At 56.5% G+C, this 15,360-nt stretch overlaps 1 protein-coding gene across 2 annotated transcripts in view; it reads left to right on the top strand.

Annotated features, from left to right (window-relative positions):
• HPCAL1 (hippocalcin like 1) overlaps positions 1-15,360 on the top strand; it is a 97,896-nt gene that overhangs the window by 77,887 nt on the left and 4,649 nt on the right. The window contains exons 1-2 of one of the 2 annotated variants that reach the window (XM_042982512.1): positions 2,764-2,839; positions 13,486-13,881. In XM_042982512.1, coding sequence (XP_042838446.1) covers positions 13,504-13,881 — 378 coding nt within the window. In that variant the 5' untranslated portion in view covers positions 2,764-2,839; positions 13,486-13,503. Of the gene's footprint in view, positions 1-2,763; positions 2,840-13,485; positions 13,882-15,360 lie in introns of those variants that run through there. The other variant, XM_042982511.1, reaches the window with a different exon arrangement.

The following is a 15,360-nucleotide window of genomic DNA, read 5'->3' as shown; positions in this document are numbered from 1 at the left end:
CAGCCGGACCTTCTGACCTCCCTCCCTGACTTGCTTCTTCTCCCCAAGTGCCGAGCACCGTGTCCTTCCTGTGTTTTACGCACCGTGCTAATCGGTTGTGGGCTTATTCCCAGCCGTGCCCTGGGTGAATGGAATTCAACGCTGTGTCCCCGGGGGTCGAGGGCAGGAAAGGACGCGGGCCGCAGCCCGAACGCTCAAGTCTGTCGATTCCTCCCCGAACGCTGCCTTCTTCTGCGCCCCCTTATCCGGCCGGCACGGGAGCTCGGTGTCCGGCTAGTGTAGGAGCTGACTCGGCCTAGAAAAGAGGGAAGGCATTCGTGCCTTGCCTTCCCAACCAGACAATAAGCAGCACGAAAGCATCTTCTCCTTCTGCGTATCCCCAGCACGTAGCGCTGTGTTTTTCACCTGCTACGTGCCCTGTGAATGCAGGCTGATCGACACTGGCTGTGTGTGAGTTTGTACCTTGGTCTCAACTCTCCCTGCCGAATCTATGGCTTCTGGTGCTGTGATTTAAGGAGTAAAACCGGCAGGGGCGCCTGGGTGGCTGTCGGTTGAGCATCTGACTTCAGCTCAGGTCGTGATCTCATAGTCCCTGAGTTCAAGCCCTGCGTCAGGCTCGGTGCTGACAGCTCGGAGCCTGGAGCCTGCTTCGGATTCTGTGTCTCCCTCTCTCTCTCCGCCCCTCCCCTGCTTATGCTCTGTCTCCCTCTCTCTCTCTCTCTCAAAAGTGAATAAATCTAAAAAAAAAAAACTTTTCTTTTAAAGAGTAAAAATGGCAAAGGGCAGCTTCTGTGAGCTGTCTGCACTCCTGATTATACACACGCTCTCCAATGACAACCAAAGGCTGCAGCCACCGTGGCCACCGAGGGGCAGCCGGCCCGTCACCATTTGTGAGCCTCGTGTGTGAGCCGGGCTGATGCCATTGATGTTGAGAATGACTTACTGTTTTTATTTCTTCCCAAAGACATTAAACACGGATCAAATAGCATATGAGATGATGATTCACTGGCAGATTCCTTCCAAGTTTAAAAACAAAAAAAAAAAAAAGAAAGAAGAAAGAAAAAGAAAAAAATTTTTGGTTTAGTGAGCTGAGCCCCGAGTGGTACCAAACCAGCATTTGGTGGCAGCCGTGTCCCCAGGAGCTCTGCCGTGGGGAGGGACCTACATCCCAGCGAAGCGAGCGGACTTCCCAGCTGCTGCAAACGCGTCCACTGGGGCTCAAACATGCCTCGGGGTCCACACAGCCCAAAGTCCTGATTCCCAGACAGGAAAGCAAGGCTGTGAGACACATGACCTTCCGGGCCTCTGACTCCACTCCGAGGCTGGGAGTGAGCGCTGTGCTAATAACAATTAACTTCTCTGCTCATACACATGCCGGCTTGCCTCCCTCACAGCGCTGGGTCGGGCCTTACCCTTTTCCTGAAAACGAATTCAGAGGCACCTTTTCAGACATTTTTTGACCCGGACTTGACAAATTTGAACTGCCCTTCGAGTCATTAGTCTGAATTCCTAGGATTTGATGGCATTTTTTTGCTTCTGCCCCCGAGCTGCCCCACCTCCCCACACCCTACCTTTGTTAATCTATCCATTGGTTCCATATTGTTCTGCACTGTTCAGTACTGTGATGTTATTGGTGCCATATGTTATATGGTTATTATGTCACTGCTCAAGAAGGGGCCTCACGGCTCTACAGGCCTGTCCCCAGCCTGCCCTGGCAGAGCACGGCTCCGGCATGTTCTTCCCGGGAGGCTCACGGCGGCTCCCTGTTGATGTCCTCAGGTTCCCGTGTGCAGTGAGGTCCCGGTGTGCAGTCTAAACCGGGTGAGGGTCCAGACGTGGTGGAGGGAGTGAGTGAGTGAATGGTAAACGCAGCCCATGCTCTTTTCTCTAAGATAAGAACGAGCCCAGGAGGGAAGCCCTCGTGGTCCCAAACACTGATGTGCTGGAAAGGCCGTCGTCAGCACCCCCCACCCCTGCCCCACCAGGCCTGTGTTCTCCTCCACTGGGAGCCGGCGAACAGACTGAGGCTTTGCACAATCAGTGGGGGGGGGGGGGGGGGGGCACACCAGTATGGGCGTGGGGCGTGGTATATACATAATGTATGCGCCGTGGGGTGTGGAGGGGTGCGGTGTGGGGATGTGTTGTGAGTGCACACCTGTCCTGTGCAGATCTGAGCCGCCCAGCCTCCTCGGAACACTGGGGCTTGCTCTGGGCGAATTCCAGAACTCTCCTTCCGCACCTGCTGCTTCCCCGTCCTTGAGGGGCGCGTCCTGTGCAGAAACCGTCTCCTCCATGCACCACGGGCCCGAACCAGGCAGAAGTCACAACTGAGTCCCCGGGAGACATCTGGCCCGTAGAGAAGAGCCCAGCCTCTCCCTCAGGGGCTCCCCCTCCCCCCGGGGGGCTCACAGTGTCCCACGGCCGGCAGGGAAGGAGCAGCCCCCACTGGGGCTCTGCCCTGCCATCATAGGCCTGTCCTTTTCTTCTGTCCTTTTCTTCTCATTTTCTCTGAAGAACAGGAGGTGGAATTTCACTGACCCGGACCCGCACCGGTTGTGTCTGGGCCGCTGGGATCCCGGGTTTTCATGCTCGGTGCTGGGCCCGCGGGCGAGAAGTGGCCGTAAGAAGTGCAGGCCGCCCACGAGCCCCGGCCGGCCTTGGCCTCGGCCTCCAGCCCGGTTCTGTTCGATACTGCCATTAAGCTCATTAAGTGCGTCACCCGTTTCTTTTCTCCTCCAAGCTGTGACGTTACCTCCCGGTATTTGTCGGATGCTTTCCAGTTGTCGGTCCTTTTACACCCTTCAGTTTCCCGTTATCTTCACGGCTACCACAGCAGCAGGTACGGACTGTTCCTCAGGAAACTGAGGCCCCGAGAAGTTATGGGAACAGCGGAGGCCGTAAGGGAGGCAGGGGAGCCCGGCAGGAGCCCAGGCTGGCTGTTTTCTGCGCACCTGCTGCCCGGCGTGGCCCTTTTGTGCGCGGCCACCTCCCACCGGGCATTCTGGTCCCGTGGACAGAGGAGCGCGCGGAGACTGGGCCTGGCCCAGGGCGCCCTCTGCCTCCCAAGAGCTGTGCCGCTGACCCGGGTGTGCGGACACTGCCCCCTAGGATCCGTTTCCCTCCTGGGGGGTGTTGTCCGCCCTGGTGTTCCGACACCTGGCACAGAGGGGAAACGGAAACGTTTGCCGGGGTGAGGGAACCAATCCAGAAATTTCACCGCCCACGCCAGCCCGGCGGTGAGCGGTCTGTCCCCATAAGCCTCAAAGCTCACACAGGGATGGTCATACGTGGCAGTTTTGGCTTTCAGTCTTGTTTTGGATCCTGCCTAGAGTTCTTTTCCTGTTGTTAGCAGATTCTACAAGGGGGAGGATTGTTCTCTTGGGCCACCTACCGAGCTGGGGGCATGTTCACGGGGGAGGGAGGAGATGGGCACCGGGTTGGTGAAGGGAGCCCCTGGCCGGACACAGCCAAGGCGGGCCCTCTACTGTGCTGTGGCTGTGCCTGTGCCAGTAAATGGAACTTTCCAAGATACCAAGTCTGAATTATGGAATGCCCCTTCTTGGAGCTTGAGGCCTACGCGAGAGAGCCCTTTGCCATCCTGTTCCACGATACGTTCCTTCCCGAGTCCCGGATGCTGGCGAAGTCACAAAATGTTAGAGCAAGAGGGTCCTAGAAGAAGCCCATTCACTCACTCGTCGGCTCATTCACTCGGGCATCGTGCCAGGCCCTTGGAACGACACATAACCATTATTTCAAATCTATTTATTGAGCACCAGTCGTGTGCCAGGCCCTGTTCTGGGCAACAGAACAGGGGGTGGGGGGGGGGCCAATGTATTTGAGATGGGTTCCTTGGAGGAGGCACCCCCAAGAAGATGCAAAGACGTGGACGTTGAGGGGGTGCGCCTTGAGACCAGGTGTAGGGAACAGCAAAGGCAAAGGCCTTGGGGCCAGAACATGGTTTGGCATGAACGAAGTATTTATTCTCTTTCCTCAATAAGCTCACAATCTAATGAAGGAAGGACACAAGGAAACGGTGTTACACAAGCTGAGGTCATATTAGAAACGGGTTAAAAAATGGGAAGGGGGTCAGAGGGAAGAGCAATTTTCGGGGCCCAGGACATACATCCCTGAATAAGGAGCGTCTGAGTTGGGCTTTGCTGGTTGAGTAGGAGTTTGCTGGGCAGCCGAGGCCATGAAGCAGTGTTTTCGGAGGCACACGGTATATAGGGAGGGACACACACAGTTCCTCTTCTTGTTGGCATTAGCAGCTTCTTCGAGGGACAGAACATTCTCTTGGGGATTTTTCTCTCCTTTCCCCCATTTCTCCCCCCCCCCCCCCCCCCCCCCCACCCTGCGCCGTCTCCCAGCCCTCACTTAGGGCATTCCAATCTCGGCTAAGTGGAAAGGAAGGTTCGGGACCGGAAGGGGAGTTCTCTGCCTTGGCCAGCTCCCTCCTTCCCTCCTTTTATTTTAAAGCTTTAGGAAGTCCTGGGGAGTTAAGCTGCTGGCGATGGGTACAGAAGTCAGGAGGGTTTTTGGTTCTCAATCAAGTTCAGTTCTCAATCAAGGTCACGGGTCTGGAGCCCATCCAGCCGGTAAAACTGGATGCAGCAGGTTTTCAGGAAGTCCCTCTGAAAATGAGCTCCTGGAAGTCAGTGAGCTCAATCTGGATCTGGGCACGCCCTGTTAACTGTCCGCTCCCAAGGGTGTCTGTCACTGACCGCCTCTTCCCCCAGATGTCGCCCAGGGGCTTCTGTTCTCCCAGAAGTGGAGGAGGACCACCCCCTTTCTGCCGCTCCGTCACCTTAAGGACCTAGGTAGGCCGTCATTGCAGCTGGCCTCTAGCAGAGGTCTTGAAACTTGTGGGACTCACTTGTGTCCTTGTGAATGAGATGTGAATGCCGTGGGCACCCTTTCTTTTGTGGGCACCTAGGAGTGAAACAAACAGACCCCTCCCAGCTGGGTGGCAGTTTGCAACGGGCCTGTAAACAGGGTGCTAACGGGCTTCAAGGGTTCTTGTTTGGTGGCCCCAGATCTACTGTCCCAAGGAGCTACCGAGTGCTGGCAGCCACTAGAAATACAGAATCGGCCGCATTCATATGTAATGTTAACTTTCCTGGTAGGCCACGTTAAAAAGGTAAAAAGGAACAGATGAGATTCACGTTACCAACATGACTCATTTGACTCACGATATCTCAGACGGTATCGTTTATCATTCCACATGTAATCGGGATAGAAAAATGACTCTGAGATAGTTTACATTATTTTTTATGTATTGTCAGAACCCAGTGTGTATTTGATACTCTTAGGGCACATATACGAATTCAGACGGGCCACATCTGACGTGCTCAATAGGCACACGTGGCTGGTGGTTACTTTGTTGGACGTGTCTAGCTTATAGACAGAGAGACTGAGACCCCTCCGCGACGTGGAGGTGGCTTGGTGGTGTGGGGGGCGGGGTCGGGAAGGCGGGGTCTCCATTTCGGTCCGAGGATCCTGCCTGCCTGCGCCCTCTAGCGTCCGCCCAGCCGCGTTGCAGCCTGAGCCGCCCCAAAGCGCGCCGCTCCCTTGCTTTGGTTCTGACAGCGGTCACAGACCCCTTGGGACAGGACTGGCCCCTCCCCAGAGCAGCTGCGCTAGAAACCAAGGCTGCATGCGGCTTGCCTCTGACCCGCTTACTTGGAGACAAGAAGGACGGATTCTCGGCATTAGTCCGTTTGTTAATGGGTCACCAGGAGAAAGAACCAGGTCTTATGCTGCATGGGAAACGGCACAAATCGCCTGTTTTCTGCTTGTCCCTCCAGCCCCTGCTTTCCTGCTCTACCCCAGACAGAGGAAGCAGTCATCCCCAAAAGCCCTCTGGTCCCTTGAAGTTCAGATTCACAGCAGACGCCCTCCCAGCCTCACCCGGAGCGTTGGCCTTTTGTAAGGACTTGGTTCCTCCAGCCTTTCCCCGTCTGTCTCTCTCCAAGTGTTTGTAAATCTGCGTGGCCCAGTGAGCTCTGGAGATCTCACTTGAAAGCATTTTAAAGCAATGGATGAAATGTGACCCACGCCACCAGCCAGCGTGGAGCTGTGATTAATGGCACATTCGAGCCCTTGGTTCCCAAGAGCCTCACCAGGCGGTTGGTAGAACTCTGCCATTAAAAAGGCTTTAATTTGCTGGCAGGACCTACTTGGGGTTAAATATTTTCCTAGGGTTGCCCAGCTACATGCGTGCTTTTTTTTTTTTTTTAATTTAGCACATTAAAAACAATAACAGAGTCACCGAGAGCCAGAGAGATGGGCGTAAGCACTACATTAACCCCCTCCCCGTTCCTTCATTACTGTGAATTAAAATGTCATCTTTGACATGCTCGAAAGGCCGTTGCCTGTCTGATCCAAGCCCTGCGTGGCCACGAGGCTTTTCAAGCCAAGTGAGAGGTGGCTCTGATCCCAAATTGATCACCCTTCCTGGCACGTCCGTTCTTCACCCCATCCGTCAGTGGAGAGGAGAGTGAGATTTTCTGGTCTACCGATGAGGGTTGGGTGTTTGTTTGCCTGGCCACCGGGGCCGGGGGAGGGAGGGGACGTTGCTGCTGGGAAATGGGGGTGATGGCTTTGTCTTTGCAGAAACGCTGGCTTTTTGTCATCTGTCTTTCCAGCCGGCCAGTCGTCAATAAGGTTGGTGCCTTGGCTTAATTAGTAAGAGAGAGGTCACCGTGCATGCAGGGTTCCGCTGTCCCTCGTCCCTGCGAGGCCGCTTGCTTTGGGCTGAGAGCCTCCAGGAGAGAGCTAAAACGAGGCTCTTGGTATTAACCGTTTCGTCCGAGTCTTTGGTAAGCACATGTGATCCGGTCCAGTGAGGGACTGGCAGTGCACGGGGAGATTTATTTCGTATTCATGGGCTTACTTCATGGCGGAGTGGATGCCAGCTGGGGGCACCGTGGCGGCCTCCATCACCGCCCATAGACCTGGGCAATGAAAGGGGAAGGTCACAGACAAGCACGTGCCCCGTGGAAGCCTCACTTCTTTGTCTCTAAGACCGGAGATGACGTTGCCTTCTCCCGGCCTGGCCAAGCATGACCCCCACCTTCCCAGTGCCCTAGTGTCTGGTGTGTGCTCCCTAGAGGTGGCCTGAGTTTGTTTACATTTATTTATTTTTGAGAGAGAGAGAGAGAGGAGAATGCAAGCAGGGGAAGGGCAGAGAGAAGGAGACAGAGGATCCAAAGCGGGTTCCTCGCTGTGAGTGCAGAGCCCGATACGGGGCTTGAACTCACGAACCGTCAGGTCATGACCTGAGCCGAAATCAAGAGTCGGCCGCTTAACTGACTGAGCCACGCAGGTGCCCCGAGGTGGCCTAAGTTTTGATTCTACGTGCTGTCTTCCTAGGCAAACTGTCTTGTCCCCTCCATGGAAAAGGAGTGATTCCTCCCTGGAGCATCCCCCCACCCCGTCACGTTACATCTTGTGCCCCATCCATAGGTGCCTGTGCCATAAGCAGCCCAGAGCGCTGAGAACCAGGGTGCACATTCAGAGGGCCGGATGGGCTGGAACAGACCGCACGCACACACACCCCCCCCCCCCCCCGTGCACCCAGCCTGGCACCAGGCCCCGAGAACAGGCTGAGAGCCGGGGCGGCCTGCACTCCTGGGCTTGGGATTTGGGGGAGCAGAGCACCGGCTGGTGGACACGTGTGGGCAAGCATCCCCACAATTAAATGGCTCAGGACACGGTGTGGGGTGTGGTGAGGCACACAGATCTGTAGACCACACGTTTCCAGATTCTTCCAGGGAATCCTGTACCACCTTCCCGGACTCAATGCCTTTCTTCAGAGAGGGTCACCTCTTGGGAGGAGAGCCTTCCCTACCTCAGCTCCAGGCATAGGAATCTTCGGCCTGGACCTCTAGACCCAGGGGTCTTAGACTATCAGAGCGGGAAGGAGCCCTAGTCCTGGGAAGGAGGCCCCCTCACACCACACTGTCGTGATACTCAGGAAGCCCATGGAGAGGGAGGGGCTGGGAGTCCGGATTCTCAGTCTTGTGTGTCACCCGAAGGTGACACACTGGGGAAGGGTCTGGCCAAGCACGAAGTTGCTCCCCAGGCACATTACCGTGCCCTCTGCCTGTGACCTTCTAGCTTTGGGTTGACCGGCCTCGTCCCTCTCCCGGATCTGGTACCTTCCTCTCCATAAACACCTGTTACCTCGGGCAGAGGAGGTGCGAGGAATTTGGCATTTCTGTGGGGTCTGTGAGTGTATACATCACACACGCGTTCTGAGGCAAACTGATAGCATTGTTCGGAGGGGCGATTTGGTGTTCAGGGAGGTGAGTGGGTCCTAAAGGGACCAATCCTGAGCCCTCAGAGCCTAGCACTTCACAGAAGCCCGCTTGTTTCCCTGGTGAAAAGGGCAGGGTTGCTAATCAGGGCAAAGGATGTGCCATTAACGACCCAAGGTGGCTGTTTGTGACCGTGTTGCCCTGCGGGGCCACGTGGACCCACCTCCCCCGGGCTGCCCTCAGCAAGATGTGGGGCCTGGGCCGAGTGCTGCCTTCGCCTCCCGGGCCTCTAGGGCTGGTTCCCCGCTGGTAAGGTGGGACTGATCTACGCGAAGGGCCTGACAGTAAGCCAATTGTCCCACAGTCCATGGACCTTCTGGTTGTCCCTGCTGCTGGTGCTCAGGAGTGAGGTTGGGGGAACCGCACGGTGCCCGGCACGGGGTTCTGCCCCACTGTTGTCGCTCAGGTCAGTGCCCAGGGACAGCTGTCTTAGTGTCCCAGGGCTTTTGCAACAAAGTAACAAGGACCGGCAGCTTCCAGAGCAGGAATTGATTTTCTCACGGCCCCAGAGGCCAGAGGTCTGAGATCAAGGCGTCAGCAGGTTCGGTTCCTTCCGAGGCCTCCCCTTGGCTTGGAGACGGCTGTCTTGCTGTGACCTCACGCGGCCTTCCCTCCGTCTGTGTCCCAAGCCCCTCTTCTAAGGACACCGGGCAGATTGGATTAGGACGCACCCCAGTGACCTCATTTTACCTTAATTATCTCTTAAAGGCCCGGTCTCGGAATACAGTCACATTCCCAGGTGAATTCGGGTCACGCGGGTCTAGAGCAGCGGCTGTCCCGTCCTGCTCGCGCTGGTCCTCCCTGGCCACACACCGCATTACGCCGTCCCCCGTGAGGATGTCAGGGGCGGGGGAAGCGAGGGAAGCAGGTGCAGACGAAGCCACCCGAGGTGCCGCCCGCTGTGCGCGTTGGGGGGGAGGCCCGTGTTCTCTACCCTCCGGACGCTGGCCGGGAGACCTCCCCAGTTTACGAGGAGCATGAAAAAGATGAGGGGTTTAACAGCAGCTGAACTGATGAGGGAAATGGAAGATGAGCCCTTTTTCAAGCACAGGTAACACCGGGCCGGAAGTGTGTGAAGTCTTGGCCGGGGCGGGGGGTGGGGTGGGGTGGGGAATAGGTCACGGCTGGGAGCCCTGGGTCGGGTGCTGCTCCGAGGCCCGTCACCCACCTCCTTGCTCTGCAGACACAGAGAGGTGGGGCTGCCTTGGAGAAGCCACACAGTGAGTCACCCCACCCTGGGAGTCGCAGGCGACCTGCCGGGCCACCGGCCTAAAAGTTCTGCAGTCCAGAGTTTGCCGTTCAGAAGTCCTGAGTGACAGGATATGGAGGAGGCCGGGAGGCTGTTTAAACAGAATGGACAGGGGCGCCTGGGCGGCTCAGTCGGTTAAGCGGCCGACTTTGGCTCAGGTCACGATCTCGCGGTCTGTGGGTTCGAGCCCCGCGTCGGGCTCTGTGCTGACAGCTCGGAGCCCGGAGCCTGCTTCGGATTCTGGGTCTCCCTCTCTCTCTCTGACCCTCCCCCCTTCATGCCCTGTCTCTCTCTGTCTCAAAAATAAATAAACGTTAAAAAAAATTTTTTTTAATTAAAAAAACAAACAGAATGGACAGAGGCAGGCGTGCGGTGAGCAGGTTACTAAAGGGATCCTGACGGGAGCAGGGAGAATTCGCTGGGGACAGCACAGAGGGCGTCCACGGCTCTGAGCTCCAGAGGGCCCTGCCTGCTGCCTGGTTTGCCCGCTCGGTGGCTGGTGTAGCTTCATCAGAGTCACCCTCGGGGGCCCCCACGCGGCACCAGGGGCCTCCCGGACTCGAGTTCCCCCCGTGTGTGTGCACGTGCGTGTGCGAGAACACGGCACCCAGGAGGCTGGCTTGGGCAAGAGGCGCCTCAGTGAGGGGGCCAGCCTCAGGGGACGGGTGTCGGGGTCACACCCGGGGCTGCCTGGATCTGGTCCCCGCCTTGGAGTGCCAGGCGAGCCCGTGGATGGACAGATGGACGGGCAGAGAAGGATGGGCACCTGGCCCGAGGCCCAGGCGGCTTCTCCTGTGCCCTCAGCTCCCATCCTTGGGTCTGGTGGGCAAGGGGCTTCATCTGTGGGGCTGAGGGGCGCCTGACCCAGCAGAGCCATGCACATGCGCACCCCCCCCCCGGTGTCTGTCAGCTCAGGCTGCCCTAACAAGGTCCCACAGACCAGGCAGCTTAAACAGCAGGAACGTATTCCCTCACAGCCCTGGAGGCTGGGAGTCAAGGTGTGGGCAGGGGCCTCTGAAGGCTGTAGGGAAGCATCTGTTCTGGCTTCTGGAAACCTCCGGTGTTCCTGGGCTTGTGGATGGCTCTGTCTTCTCCACGTGGCTTCCTTCTGTACTGTCTGTACCCAACTGTCACCTTTTTCTAAGGACACCCCAATAACCTCATCCTAACTTCCTACATCCCCGTTTCCAAATAATGTTATAGTCACAGGTCCTAGGGCTTAAAACCTCAACATCTTTTTTGGTTTGTTTGTTTTGTTGGGGGAGTCAACCATAACGTGAGGGCGCCTGAGGAGACAGACCTGCCACGCTGAGCCGTCCTGGGCATCCTGCGCTCACAGTTCTGGGGCACGGGGCCCTGCCCGCCCGGCAGGGCTCTCTGGGCACAGAGCCATCCTGGTGTGCCGTCATCAGGCCCTCCAGGGTGACACCTGGAAGGACCCGGGAGCTCGTCTGGCTGGGGCCCCGAGAGCGATCGTAAAAAACGCAGAATCCAGAGGGAGCCCACATCTCCAAAGCTGGCTTAGAGCTTTTTCCAACAGGACAGAGATGTTAACGGGTGTCTTGATTGTCTGTCTTCTTCTGCCAGACATTTTGGTGTCTGATGTTTCGATTTTCACTTTTTTGTTTTTTTTTTAACGTAGCAACCACAGTGGTCGTGGAAAACATCTGAATTTCCAAAAGGACCGGAAGTTGAATCAGCTATATGTTAGCACCCGAACTTTTGGGGGGCCTCCCAGAGCGTGCTAGGAGGCCCACGCCACCCCAATCCCTGGGGTGGGTCAGAGAGCTGGCCAGTGGAGGCACGGGAGATCCCCCATCTGGACCCTGTGGCCTCGTTCTAGAACACACTGCAGTTGGCGAGGTGACCTCATGGTGGACTCGGGTGGGGCAGAAGCAGATCCCCCTGCCTTGGTCCTGCCCTTGACATCGCCTCTCCTAACCAGGAAGCTGACAGCCAACTTACTCAGGCACTTGCTGGTGTCCACTGTTTAGGGCCAACCTATAGGTAAGAAAACAGAAAGAGACTGTAAACCCTGACTCTGTCAAAATACCAGTGCCCACGACAGAAGCTGATAAGGACGGAAGGAGCGGCGGGACTGATAGCTTGATCTTATGGAGAGAGAACCAAGAGTCAAGGTGCTTGACCAAGAAATAGAGGTTTGGTTATTTTTATTTTTGTATATTTAGCTTTCGGATAGAAAATACATACACAGAGTTTGGCATTTTAAAATTTCTGCAAAAGGATTTACGGTAAAAACTCCCCGTCCGGCTCTTGGCCGTCAGCCGTCTCTCTCTGGCCAGTGTTATGTCCTAAATAGGTCCTCCCAGACACAGAAATATGCACACAAATAGTGTTTTCTTTTTTCACAAATGGTAGCAAACTACGTAGCTGCTCTGAACTTTCTCCTTTCACTTAAAAATGCATCTTGAGGGGCTCCTGGGCAGCTCAGTCAGTTAAGCGTCCGACTTCGGCTCAGGTCACGATCTCATGGTTTGTGAATTTGAGCCCACGTCGGGCTCTGGGCTGACAGCTCGGAGCCTGGAGCCTGCTTTGGATTCTGTGTCTCCCTCTCTCTCTGCCCCTTGCCCCGCTCACTCCCTGTCTCTCTCTGTTTCAAAAATAAATAAACATTAAAAAAAATTGTTTTTTAATGCATCTTGATCGCTGCTTCTCGGTACGTGATGACGGAGGCCTGCGTTATTATTACAGACAGCGGCTCAGGAAGCAGCAGCGTGCACGGGCTGTTCGCACAGGTCGAAGTGTCTTTAGCGACGTTCCTCAAAATGGGATAGCTGGGCGTTTGCAATTTTGAAAGACATTGCCAAACCGCCCTCCATAGGAATTAGGAAGGGAACTTGAAGTGTATAATTTAGAGTTATAAAGATAACAAGTAAAAACAGGGATATGTGTCATAAAACCAATAAAGCCCAGGAGGGGACGAAGGAGGAAATGCCGGGGAGACGAGATGAACCACATCTGTTCCCCTTCCTGATGGGGATTCGGTGCATACTGTTCAGAGCTTACAAACACACAAGCCGTTCAGAGTGGTCCCCTCTGGGACTGGGGCAGGAGACATCTTCCTCTCACTGTGTTTTCCTTCGTGCTCGAAAAATGATGAACCCATGTTCGTGTGTTACTGCCAGAGGCAGCAAATAAAATGAGGCCGTGAGGTGACAGCTGTGTCCGTGTCTAATAGTGACACCACCCCAGGACCGGTCTTCTGTGCAGGCTGGGTGGGAAACCGCTGGGGGGAGCAGGTTCTGTGCTCCCACGGGTGCCTGGTCGCTTACGGGTGACATTTGAGAATCGAGGACTGTCCCGGGCCCCTTCTAGTTCCACCCCGCCGCCCGCCCCCCGTCCCCGGGAGTTTCTCAGAGGCAAAACAGAGAGGGGACTCCTGAAAAGTTTCTGGACACCTGTTCTGAGGGGAAAGCCGGAAGGTGGTGCCTGAGAGAGGAAAGAAAGAACTATTCAGACCCCGGGGTCCGGGGGTGCGCTCCACATGGCAGGACCTTCGTCAGGAGGGTGAGGACTGAATCCTCAACTCTTGTACAGACCCAGTGGACACCTGATAGGCACCTCATTCCGCTGATTTTAAGTTGCGATCCCCCCCTACACACACACACACACACACACAGAGTCATTTCCACATTCCGGAAGTCAGAATGTGTCTTTCGCTGCAAGCATGGGGCAGCTCGGCTTTGCCAGGGGTGCGGGACTCAGGGTCCACCTTCCTGCAGGGTGTCCTAGACGGGCCGAGACCTCCCTCGCACGGCGGTGGCCTCTCCAGCCCTCCGTGCGCGACACGCAGGGGGAGTTTCTCGGCCGCCCCACGGTGGCTGCAGGCGGCGGGCAGGGGCGGGGGAGGGGGGGGACGGGCCCCGGGTGCCCCCGGCTGATGGCCCTGTCTTGCAGGTGTAGCCGCCGGCCACCATGGGCAAACAGAACAGCAAGCTGCGGCCCGAGGTGCTGCAGGACCTGCGTGAGAACACGGAGTTCACCGACCACGAGCTGCAGGAGTGGTACAAGGGCTTCCTCAAGGACTGCCCCACCGGCCACCTGACCGTGGACGAGTTCAAGAAGATCTACGCCAACTTCTTCCCCTACGGCGACGCCTCCAAGTTCGCCGAGCACGTCTTCCGCACCTTCGACACCAACGGGGACGGCACCATCGACTTCCGGGAGTTCATCATCGCGCTGAGCGTCACCTCGCGGGGCAAGCTGGAGCAGAAGCTCAAGTGGGCCTTCAGCATGTACGACCTGGACGGCAACGGCTACATCAGCCGCAGCGAGATGCTGGAGATCGTGCAGGTACGGCTCCGCGCCACGCCGGGCCCGCCCCCACGCGTGTGGCGGTCGCCGCGGCGTCGGGTCATTCTCGGCCGGGGCGCCCCCTCCCCCACCCCGTACCGTGCGCTTTTGAAGGTGCCCGGCTGTCACCTAACCCGGCGGGGCCTTGCAATAGGAATGATAAGAGCCCGGGTTTCTCGATCAGTTGCTTGTATGCGTCAGGCCCGGGGCCTAAGGGCTCTGATCTGTTTCTTCACGACCCTGTGCGCCAGCGCCCTTCTCTGCATTTCACAAAATCTGAGGCTCGGAGAGGTGATGCCCTAAGAAAGAACAGAGCTGAAAATTACAATTGAGGGGTCCCTTGATACTTGCGGAAGGCACCTGCTAGGAGACCTTTTCGAATCCCTGTATTCGAGAATGCAGCCGGCAGCTTGTAATGTCCCCGGGAACGCGCAGTTGTAAAGCTGAACGGAAGCGTTAGTGGCCCCGGAATAAGTCAGACGCAGGAGGAACACCTCTTCATGAGACCTTCTCGCCTCACCTTCGCGCCTGTCAGGAGCTCTGGCAGGTGAGGCTGTTTTCCAGAAAGAAACCAAGTTTTGTTCACTTCGCCAGAGGGACCCCAGAGCTGCTCCTTCCTGGTGCCCCCCCTGTGTCCCCTCTCCTGGAGCCTGGGGGAGCCGGTTCTAGAATTCCCCAGAAGAGGCGTTCTCTACATGGAAGGAAGCAGCTTCTTAGCTCAGGAACGAAGTCTTGAGCAAAGAGCATCAAACCGGCCACGGGTGGCCTGTTTCTCAATAGGTGGTCTTCACCCATTTCTCAAATAGGTGGTCTTCACAAAGAATAAATCGACACAGGTTTGGGGAACTCTGTGGTCCATTCGTCGTTTCCGGTCCGTAGCTATAAGGGGTGGGAGAAGTAAGAAATCTGTCTCCCCGGAATGTCTTCATCCCGCCCTACCCGTCAGCCCTTTTGCAACCAGGCTTGCCCTTCCCCTGTCCCCTCGCATAGCTCCTCAGCTTGCCAGGTGGGATACCCATCCCTCCATCTTTCGCAGAACGGACTGGTGTTTTGAATTTAAGAAAAAAAAATTTTTTTTCATGTTTATTTATTTTTGAGAGAGAGAGAGAGGGAGACAGAGTGTGAGCAGGGGAGGGGCAGAGAGCGAGGGAGACGCAGAATCTGAAGCAGGCTCCAGGCTCTGAGCTGTCAGAACAGGGCCCGACGAGGGGCTGGAACCCATGAGCTTCGAGATCCTGACCTGAGCTGAAGTCGGATGCTTAACCGGGTGAGCCTCCCAGCTGCCCCAGAATGGACTGTTGTTTTAAGTCCTTCAGAAGCCTACCTAAGAAGTCCTTGGAGGGGCTTGGTACTGCCTTTGGCTCTGCACTTGGGCAGGAGGGGTGGCCCGGGCCCAGGAGGGTGTCCCGTCTCAGGAAGATGCACACCCGTGTGGCACAGCTCACCTGGGCCGTGAGGCTGGTGGGAGACGGGACCAGG

Source organism: Panthera tigris, chromosome A3 (genome assembly GCF_018350195.1).
Source record: "Panthera tigris isolate Pti1 chromosome A3, P.tigris_Pti1_mat1.1, whole genome shotgun sequence".
In the NCBI taxonomy this organism is placed as follows: domain Eukaryota; kingdom Metazoa; phylum Chordata; class Mammalia; order Carnivora; family Felidae; genus Panthera; species Panthera tigris.
Note: the sequence above shows the minus strand (reverse complement) of the source record. Positions and strands in the feature narration are given on the sequence as shown.